At 42.0% G+C, this 11301-nt stretch overlaps 1 protein-coding gene across 1 annotated transcript; it reads left to right on the top strand.

The window, feature by feature from the left end:
• Window positions 1-5997: 5997 nt before the first annotated feature.
• Window positions 5998-9335, top strand: LOC102708469 (wall-associated receptor kinase 2-like). The gene is made up of 3 exons (XM_040528203.1): window positions 5998-6964; window positions 7269-7433; window positions 7996-9335. Exons 1-3 carry the CDS (start codon window positions 5998-6000, stop codon window positions 9117-9119), a joined length of 2256 nt encoding a protein of 751 aa, XP_040384137.1. The 3' UTR covers window positions 9120-9335.
• Window positions 9336-11301: the final 1966 nt, after the last annotated feature.

Raw genomic sequence — 11301 nt, 5'->3', positions numbered from 1 at the left:
CACGTTCGCGCATCGACGCCGCATCCGATCTTGCCGTCGGACGCCGTTCGTCGCCGCCAACCCGTGTCACCACCTCCGCCTCGACCTTGCCAACTTCCCCTCGCCGTCGCCTTCGCCAGTGAGCATCTCCCTTCCTCTCTCCTCCCCCTTTTCCTCTTTGGCCATAGCCGCCGGCCCACATGTCGTCGTCGTGCACGCGCGCCGTTCGCTGCCGCCGACACACCGTCCCGGCGCCATCGCCATCGCCTCGGCGTCGCCGGAGCGCCACCGCTCTCCCGTCGTGCCGTCGTCGTCGTCTTCCTCGACCGCCGCCATCATCTCTTTGGCGCCGTCACCATCGCCGCTCTCTGCTGGCGCCGCTCATCCCCGCCGTCGCCTTCCACCGCCAGCCGCTCGCCTGACCACCGCCTCCCTCCTCTCCTGGCCGAACTCCTCTCCCCCACTCCCCTGTTTTCCCCTCTCTGTCCAACGGGCCCCACCCGTCGGCCTCTCCCTCTCTCGCCTCCCCGCGGTCCCACCTGGCAGCCGCCTGCCGGCCCTCCTCTCTCTCTCCCTCCACGGGGCCCATTGGTCAGCCGCCGCCCTCCCCCTTCCTCTCTATCCTCCCCGGGGCCCATGTGTCATCCTCCCCTCACCCCTCTCTCCCACCGACAGGTGGCCCCCACCTGTCGGCACCACCCTTCCTCTCCCCTCCGCTGACGTCAGCACCCCATTTAATTGCGCAATAAATCTATTTAGGACTTTTATGTTTAGCTAAAAAACCCAAAAAACTTCTAAAATTCATAACTAATTCGTCTAGTCTCCGTTTAGGTCCATTCAAGTTTCATTAAATCAAGAAAAATGCCAAGAATCCATTAAAAATATTTTCTTTCTCTGTTTTAGTAGTTTTATAGTCTGTTTGTTGTTTGTTTTGCCTTGTTTATCGTAGGTTTTAACCCCGTTGAAGCGCCGTTCGTTCTCGAAGTTGTCGCAGAAGTTTCTCGTGGGTCTAAGCAAGGCAAGTGGCACCCTCCTTTGAACATATTGATCCCATGATTATAAAATCCATGTTTTACATTCAAATATGCATTGTTTTATGTAAATCTATTTACTTTATTTATCTATTGAGCAATTACCCTTATTTATACCTGTTGATTCACACTCATTATTGTTGTCATCTCAGGGTTAATTTAACTAGAATTAGGATTAGACAATACTTAGCCATGCTTAGTTCAACTAGCTCACCAATTATTATTTATATCTGTTAGACTTTGATAGACCTTTAATGGTTGCGATCATGATTAATTTTCCGATGTAGATTAATACAACTAAAACATTGCTTGGTGGGCTGTGGGTGCATGGTTATGAGAGTCGTACCCATGGCATTAAGGACCGGTTCTCAGGAAATCCTGGAAGTCTTACACGTACTAACCACAAGCCAGAATGTGCAACGGTGAGACTTGTAGTCTAGCTTGTCCCTATTCGACGTACCCAGGCAAGGGTGGGCGTGATGGAGTATGGATGAGAATCGTGGTGTAACGATGGTCCTATGCTGCTTCCGGATTCACCTAGGCACAAGAGGGGGCTGCCCAACTTGGTGTAAAGGAGGGGGCGAAACCTGAAGTGTGGTGCGATTGTCTAGGGAGGGTTAGGTGAAAGGTTTTATCATGGTTTTCGTACTGAGGTATCGTGGTGATACGTTTGGGCATGGTAACATGCTTGGGAGCCATGTCTTGTGGGTAAAGTTGTACACCTCTACAGAGTAAAACTATTCGAATAGCTGTACCCGCGGTTATGGGGCGCACCGAAAGATTCACTGTGATTAGTTGAACCCTTAATAACTTGATTAATTTTGGAACTGGTTTGACCCTGTCAACGTGGTGTAACGTTGGTAGTGGTTTGAGTCTGTCGTAACGTGGTGTAACGTTGGGTAGAGGGTTGACCCTGTCGCTACGTGGTGTAACATTTGACAGTGGTCTGGGCCTATTGCAACGTGGTATAACGTTGGACAGTGGATGGTTATTTTAACTCTTTACTTTACTTTTATTACAGTCTACTTTATTTACTGCTTTGCTAAATAAGTGTTGCTTTTGTGCAATTTAACTTTAGCCTATCCCTGATACCCTATTACATTCATTATTCTCCTCTCTTAGGTGTTACTTGTTGAGTACGGTGGTTTGTACTAAGTCTTGCTTAACTTTTCCCCCACTAGAGCCAGTGCCAGAGTTTCAGTCAGAAGGTCGTCTGCAAAGTTGAAGTGAGGTTCAGTCCGCCGTCAAGAATACCTATGGTGTGGAGCCGTCATCGCCAGCTGAAGCTGAAGATTAGTTGAGTTTTAGCTTGTTTTCTTTTCCACTGTATTTCGATAGATAATTATTTTTATATGTTTTTAAGTCGTGGAACTGTGTATTAATTTGTCATAGTGTGTACTCGGGCTAATTCCTGGACCGAGATTCAATGCATGCTATTGTTCAGAAATTTGGTGTAAATTTCTGGGCGTGACAGTTATATCCAAGGCCCAATCCACAAAGATATTTCTTTGCCTCATCATATGACTTTGGTAATTGGCATTGAGGGAATGCTGTGGACAACAACTTCAATAGAGCGGTGAAAGCCATATTGCTAATTCGATAATATGACTTGATATGGAGTAGCCTTACAAGAAAGGAAAATCTTGAATGATTCGATCCTGGGCAAAGTGAGTGCTTTGCATCTTCAAGAACTCTAGCAAAATTTGTTGGTTGACCATCTTCCTCTGCTACTATATATAATTCTCATATCATCTCAGGTACTCCGTGATCATCCTCAGATTCAAACCCACCCACATCCTCATCATAATGGTAGGTAGTCTCATGCAGTTGTTCTATAGACTTGACAACTTCTGTATCAATTGATTCTCCGTGATAAATCCACTGAGTATATGTTGCTGACATCCCAAAAATATGTATATGGTCATGCACTTCTTGTTGAGGCAGTGGAGTATGATTAAGACATCTACGGCATGGGCATGGTACATGAATGTGTTCATCAAACCTTTGACCAATAAATTCTATGGACTGTTTAACTCCCTCCTTGTAAACAGGTGTGAATCGTCTCCCTTCTACCCATGTTCTATCCATCTGTGGCAATAAAGAATCAATTGATTGGTCCAAACAGATAAAGAAACGAACATGTGGTGTGCATAACAAAACAGAGTGCAAATCAGTTTACTGACCTCGGTGGTTTAATCTGCTAGAATTCAGTGGGAATTTCTATTGCCGATGTGTCGAGGAACAGGGGCTAGGTCGGCGACATGCGAACAGGAGGCACGGAAGCATCTGACCTACCCATCGGATGCCTTGCCGCGCCACTACCGGCCGATCTCTCCCTTGTAGCTGATCCCCCTGCCCCGCTGTCGCCGCCACCGAGCGCCGCCGCCGATGGCCAATCTGGTTGGAACCAACCTTGGGGCCCATCTGGGGGAGGAAACTTTGGTGCTGGTGCATGTTATGTTGCTGTGGGTGATCAATCTTAGCAGGGTTTCCAGCATAAACACAATGAAGAGTTGATTGATGGTAATAGAGCTGATTTTAATTCTGAAGGAATAGGTGGCTATGCTTTTGGTAAAGGGGATAATGGGGGCAAGGTTTTTCTAGACCTGCTGTTAAGATGAGGAAAGACTGGGTTAGAAAGAGTTAGGTGTGGATGGAGATAGAAACACCTCAGCATTTGATTTTTTGTTGTCCAGCCTCCAATTTTGTTTGGTGTATATGTAGAGATGTTTTGGGGTGGCCAAGGTCACCGGCTAACATACAGATGTTATTTCAAATGGGAATCGATGGTTTTTCAATTAAACGATGCACAGAGTAGTACTGATGGTGATTGGGGCTTTCTGTTGGTCTTGGTTAACCAGGAATGACATGGTTTTCAATGATAAGTTGGTTACCTCTCCTTGTATGCTCGTTTACAGAGGGATTTCTTTTTTGGCGCAGTAGAACAGTATAGCAAAGCAAGATGAAGAGACGCAAGTGATCGATGTGCGCCTGAAGATCCTGGATGAAATTAAAAAGCTGAGACCGAGAAGGGGTGTGGGCTAGTTTTAGTTTGCTTTGGTTTCAGTTTTAGTGTGTTGGTTCCCTGGGGTTATCTACAGGTTGACGGTGGTTGTTTTTGTCTAGATGATTTCCTGCTTTTGTTTCTGTTGCTACCTGAGCTTAACTCTATAAGCTGGCATCCGCAGCATAACGATCTTATTGCTTTTAAAAGCAGGGCCTTCTGGCCTTTCCTCTAAAACATGAGATGGAAGAGCTGCTAGGTACGCTAGTTTTATTTTTGAACAGTGCTTATCAGCTAGTCGATCATCTGTTAATTAATTTAAAGGAGACAAGGACATACATGCAACATGTGTAAAATTAATTATTAGATACGCTCCTATCATGTGCCACACCAGCAAATAAGGCTTGCCAAAATTTAAAGCTAGCGTGCAGACAATAAAACAAACTTAATTAACATGACTCGGGTGACCCGACCGAAATTAGTATATATATCTTCGAGACAAAAACAAAAACCAAGTTGCATAGCCATGCAGTGGCTAGGGTGACCCGGACCAAAATTAATATTAATTTATATGACTGGAGCAAAGTCAGATATTCATATATGTAAATTAGCATATATAGTTAACAAGTAGAAGAACGGCTCGATTGGTTGATTGGGTAGATAGATGCTCCAAGGGGGTATGGATTGAGCGTAGATTAATCGAATAGGTTATAGCCACTATAAAATGGTTAGTCTTGCATTAATATAGTATTCTTCACGCCTTATTTGACTTAGAGATTAATTAGGGCCCAATAATTTTTGGGCCAAACACGAAAGCACGAGAAAAATAGCATAATTGGAGTCATGGATATTTTTATGACACACCAAAATTATTGTCCATGACGTCTTTGATCCAATGGTTTATGTTGCTCTTACCACATAGGTGGTAAGCTAGACATCACTTATGGTTATTTTGATTTCTATTAAAGAAAGGTGCCATAGTTTAACATGGAATGCAACAATGTTTCATTTATCTGAGTAATAAACTCATAATATCCAAAAATAAAAAAAACACTTTGCATTTTGAATTAAAGAATCTGCACCTAATTTATAACTTAAACTTATTATGTTTGCAACCAAAGTCTACATTGATTTCGAATTATATATAGTCCAGGAAAGTTTCCTTTTGGTCAAAATTAGGATAACTGACAAAAGATATTAAATATTGAAAATCATATCTATCTATTAACCATGAATGTGAATTTAAAATGTGTGCTCAAATCCAGGTAACTTAAATTTTCCATCGAATATCAATATTCATACTGTAGAAAAGATGTTTTAAAATATCATACTAATCAATTTTTTTTAATTTTTTAAACTAATAAATAATAAATTATGTACTGATCTATTACTCTATTTTTCACGCCAAGTAAGATCCCTAGCCGAGGTGAACTATGCCTTATAGCTGGCCTGGATACCTGCGGGTTTACCGTATTTCATTCTCCACTTTAACCAGTCAGAGAAATGGTGGATCAGGCCGACCTTCGCAGGAAAAATCTGGTCTTTTCACGATTCAACGTAAACTTGCTGTAAATATATAATGGTGCCAAATTTCAGTTTCAACGAGTCCAATCAAATGCCATACTATATGTTTAACCCTTAACTGTCATAAGTTGCCGTTCAGAGAGGCAAAGTCATAGATGACAATAGTTATTTTCCATAAGAACTTTTGCGTTCGCGGTACAATATTATATAGTCACGATATATCGAAATAGCAAACAGTACGTTTTGATGATGGATCGAGGGAGCTAGCAGGTAGTATATATATATGTGATGATTGGTATTAATATATATTTGACTGACTTAATTTGTACACAGATGGCTGGTGAAGGGTATATATGCATTTGGGGAAGACAATACGGAGTAGTACACGATGGTGGTGTCTCTATATATACGCGCGGCCGGGATGGGGTCGAGAAGAAACAAGTGATCGAATTGGCGGCCATGGCTTTCTTATGGCGGGCAGTGCTTTCTTCTTCCAGCTGCTGCAGCCTGCTTGTGCTTCTGCTGCTGCTTGTGGCCTCCGGCACAGAGAGCGTGAGCGTCAACGACCGGCCGGCCGACTGCCAAGGCAGGTGCGGCGACGTCGACATTCAGTACCCGTTCGGCATAGGCCCCGCGTGCTCGCGCAGCAAGGGCTTCGAGATCGCCTGCCTTAACAGCAGCGGCGTGCCCACCCTCGCCGGCACCAACTACTCTCTTCCCATCCAAGTGAAGAACCTGTCGGTGGCTCCCACCCCGGTGGTGCAGGTGATGCTGCCGGTGGCCTACAGGTGCTACAACTCCAGTGGCGGAACCACCGACTTGTTCCGTGGGCAGATAGAACTGAACAAGGACGGCGTGTACCGCATCTCCGACACGCAAAACATGCTGGTCGTCCTCGGCTGCAACACCTTGGCCTACAACAGCAACGGCGACACCCAAGGCAAAGGCCCCTACAGCGGCCTCTACTACACCGGCTGCGTCTCCTACTGCAACGACTCGCAGATCGCGCAGGACGGCGTGTGTTCCGGCGTCGGCTGCTGCCACGTCGACATCTCGCCGGGGCTCACCGACAACGTCGTCACCTTCAACTCCTGGGACCGTGGCTTCCAGGTGGACTTCAGCCCCTGCGACTACTCCTTCCTCGTCGACAAGAAGGAGTATCAGTTCCGGAGGTCGGACCTCGACAAGGACCTCAACCGGACGATGCCGGTGTGGCTGGACTGGGCCATCCGCGATGGCGACAACGTCTGCCCTCCGCCGGACGTGTTGCAGCAGAACAAGAAGCCGGCCGGGTACGCGTGCGTGAGTGAGAAGAGCCAGTGCGTCAACTCCACCAACGGGCCCGGGTACTACTGCAGCTGCCTCCCGGGCTACCGCGGGAACCCCTACGAATACGACGACGAAAACCACGGCAAAGGATGCCTCGGTACGTACTGCGCATGCATATGATCCATTGTCATTTCAAAAAGGATAAACGTACGTACGGGTCAGTACAAATATGTACATTTTATTTTTTACTAACCACAACGTTTAAATAATACTGTATTTCTTTATCAAAGTCTATCATCTTATCTTTTTAAAATAAATATTTTTAAATGCATAATAATTAATCATATTATTTATAATATTAAATAACTTAGGTAATCTTTTCTCAACCATGTTCCACCAATAAAAAAACATATATATAACCATGAGCCAGCGTGAGATAATGAGCACCCTTGAATATGCAGACATCAACGAGTGTACGGACCCCGAGAGGTATCCGTGCAAAGGCGGCATCTGCAACAACATTCCAGGAAATTACACGTGCCACTGCCACGCCGGTTACCAGTCTCCTGATCCAAAGACACAAGATTGCACTCCAAAGTTCCCTGTTGCATCAAGAATTGCCCTTGGTACGTATCTACACCAATTCCTATTGTCTGCATATATATAATGTCGATTTCCCCGCACACCATCTATTTAGGGCCCATTTAGTTTGTGGAAATTTTTTTGAATGTCACATCGTACGTTTGACCGGATATCGGAAGGAGTTACGAATGAAAAAACGAATTTCATAGCTCGCCTGGAAACCGCGAGACAAATCTTTTGAGCATAATTAATCCGTCATTACCATATGTAGGTTACTGTAGCACTTATAGCTAATCATTCATGGACTAATTGTGATCTAAAGATTCATCTCGTGATTTATCTCCTAACTATGTAATTAGTTTTTTTATTTATCTATGTTTAATGCTCTATTTATGTGTCCAAAGATTTGATATGATGTTTTTGGGATAAAATTGTTGAGAACTAAACAGGACCGGTACCTTAGTTTCACTCTTAAATTTTGAATACATAAGCACCTACACATAATTAAACAATTAGTCAAGGAGGTATATTGAATTATTAATTTGCTATATAAAATTACCGATCGAAATGGTAATAGTAGCTCACATGAAATTGTTATCTCTGTAGGCATCAGCTTGGGATTTTCCTTGTTGATTGTTGTTGTTTTTATCGCATTGATGATGTTTCAAAAGCGAAAAATGAATGAGTATTTCAAAAGGAATGGTGGTTCAGTATTACAGAAAGTGGACAATGTCAAGATTTTCTCCAAAGATCAACTCAAGAAAATCACAAAGAACAATTCAGAGGTTCTTGGTCAAGGGGGCTTTGGTAAGGTCTACAAAGGGACTCTCGAAGATAATACTATTGTTGCAGTGAAGACCTCAATTGAGGTAAATGAAGCTCGAAAGGATGATTTCACAAATGAAGTAATCATTCAATCGCAAATGATGCATAATAACATTATCAAGCTTTTGGGTTGTTGCTTGGAGGTGGATGTTCCAATGTTGGTGTATGAGTTTGCAGCTAAGGGGAATTTGCAAGATATTCTCCATGGTGATGCCAATATCCCTCTACCACTAGATTTACGTTTAGATATTGCAATTGAATCTGCTGAAGGCCTAAGATACATGCACTCCTCAACAAACCGTACCATACGACATGGCGATGTCAAACCGGCCAATATACTTCTAACGGACAAGTTTGTCCCTAAGATCTCAGACTTTGGGACATCCAAGCTTCTTACTGTAGACAAAGACTTTACTATGTTTGTGGTAGGTAGTATGGGATACATAGACCCAGTGTTCCATAAGACCGGACATTTGACACAAAAGAGTGATGTGTATAGTTTTGGAGTTGTACTCCTAGAGCTCATAAGTAGGAAGCCAACAATATACGGTGAAAATTGTAGTCTCATAATTGAGTTCCAGAAGGCCTATGATCAAGATAACAGTGGGAGGAGGATGTTTGACAAGGATATTGAAATTGAAGAAGATATCCTCATCGTGGAAGAAATTGGCAGGTTGGCAATGGAGTGTTTGAAAGAAAAGGTTGAAGAGCGACCTGATATGAAGGAGGTAGCAGAACGGCTTGTGATGCTACGAAGATATAGGAAGGGTGGACGTGGAAGCTATAATCTAAGTCCTCGGAACTTTGAGGAGACTAGTATTGAGGGAACTCCTAATAGTTTTGGTGCCGAAATCAGTGAAAGTAGCAGTGCGGCAGTTTCTGCACCACCCACTCCAGCAAACTAAGAACTTTTCAATAACCGAATCATGATCAAGAACAAAAAAGGTATAATAAGAACAAATATGTTGACATATGTGTTGTCTATCCGAGTTATTTCATTTAGACTAAATTTGTGCCTTCAAGCATTTATCTCCAACTTATGTTTTCTTTCCTTTTTTTTTGTAATTTGAAGCAACTTGCAACTTGTCTAGTCTATCTATTGTTGTGCTATTGAGAACTCGCCAAGGTCTTTATTGTTGTATACTAGTGTATTGCAACTTGTGACTTTAAAATTTTTCAGATATGTGTATGTGTTATAAGCTTGTCTTTTTATATATTAAAGTTAACAATAAACAAATAAAGAATTTGTTGACAAACTACAAGTTTAACATTGAATTTTCAATCCTACAAGATGTACCTGGAAATACTTATTATCCATGCAACCATATAATGTATAGCCTTCCATAGTTGATTATTTGGATAGCTAGGCGCACCACTTGTGCATTCTTGTGGGTAAAATAGCATTGTAAAATGCTTAGTAATGGAGCAATAATAGTTATTGTAAACACTGAAATAATGAGCCATTGATGAACTACACTAACATAGTTTAGTTGATGTCGATGCTATAAAACATAATATTAGAAACTATGTAGGCATTTCAAAAGAACACTCTAACAACCAACATATCGTTATTGATTCAATAATGAAAAATAAAGTTGTCGATGTATCACATCGACAATAATTTTTGGGATTGGCACACGAGACCGAAAACTAGATGGTGGATAGAAGACAAAAGTTTGCGTAGGTTTGGGCCTTCAAATATAAAGCAATAACCTACTGTCATTGGCTTCTTATTCCACCATGTGTATTAGTGCACACAATAATTTGGTCTCCTCGAGAGACCCCATGTGTCCCCTCATGAACCGAGGCGGGGAGGGTGGGGATAGTTTTACAGGATTTGGATACCTGGTCAAATACATCTTTGGTTCCCTTAGGACAATACACATGTTAGTGCCAGACTAGGTTTCCTAGCTAGCCATATGAAACAAGATTTTCTCTACACGAGTGCTACTATGTATGGTAATTTATGCGGATATTCCTTATCTATACTCTCCATAGTAGGCCCTGAGTCCTTCATAGTCAAAATGGTTTCTTCCTACGGGTTCCTAACCAATGCATAGTGGTTTAACCCACTTTGTGTTGGTTCCCGAGTGTTTGTTGTCTGTCTTGACATTATGTTGAGAGGTTATGGAGGGCTGCACTGATAAAATTATTGCTGCATCGAATAGACACATGTAACATCCTAAGTTTTTTCCTAAGCATAACTCGAAATCTAAAAATAAATTAAAGAATTATTATTTTTAAGTCAACTGATAGTCGTGCACGTGCAATACACGTTGATGTAAAATTTATCTGTGGACTCCTATTAATAGTTAAAAAAACAATAAATTCATTGCAAGCCACTTATGTTGAAACGAAAAATAATTTAAATGGGGGTCTTATTCAGTGAAAAATAAGCAAAAAAAACCATCCTTGATCCCTTTTGTTTCCATTGCCATTTCAAAACAAAGAATAAAATCCATTAAGATTCACTTCTCACTTGTTTTAAAATAAATTATTGAGTACCACCACAAGTTAATTCTTTGCAACTATTTGTGTCTAAAATGACTCTCGTTATAACTACTACCTCTGTCCCAAAATAAGATCATTTTTCAGATTTTTGATACAATGTTTTGACTCTTCATCCTATTTGAAATTTTTTTACGATTAATATTTTTATATTTAGTAGATGATAAAACATGAATGATACTTTATGCATGACTAATTATTTTAAGTTTTTGTACAAATTTTTTAAATAAGACGAATGATCAAACGCTGGGCACGGAAGAACGAAAAATGAGGTTATTATGGAACGAAGGTAGTATTGACTGTGAGGTCAGTTTAATTCACATGACAAAAAAGAAAGGACAGTTCTCCGTTCGAGACACAAGAGAGACTTAAAAATATGCATCATGAGCTCAGGAGCTTCTTCCTAATTACTGGAGCCCAAACATGGATGTCACTGCATTCACATTTCTATCTCCTACCGCACTCTCATCCACCAAGCAATCAACCTTATATTCTCATCCACCAGTCAACCCTATAGGAGCAGAACCTCACATGTTACCTAGAAAAATGGGATGTTCAACTAAACCAACCAAGCTAAGG

Source organism: Oryza brachyantha, chromosome 10, assembly GCF_000231095.2.
Source record: "Oryza brachyantha chromosome 10, ObraRS2, whole genome shotgun sequence".
Lineage (NCBI taxonomy): Eukaryota > Viridiplantae > Streptophyta > Magnoliopsida > Poales > Poaceae > Oryza > Oryza brachyantha.
Note: the sequence above shows the minus strand (reverse complement) of the source record. Positions and strands in the feature narration are given on the sequence as shown.

Bases quoted from the DNA above. Each gene is read 5' to 3' on its own strand.
- LOC102708469 (XM_040528203.1), top strand. From the start codon at position 5,998: ATGGCTTTCTTATGGCGGGCAGTGCTTTCTTCTTCCAGCTGCTGCAGC. The intron at 6,965-7,268 runs GTACGTACTGCG...TTGAATATGCAG, and splicing joins CCACGGCAAAGGATGCCTCG to ACATCAACGAGTGTACGGAC. The intron at 7,434-7,995 runs GTACGTATCTAC...TTATCTCTGTAG, and splicing joins TGCATCAAGAATTGCCCTTG to GCATCAGCTTGGGATTTTCC.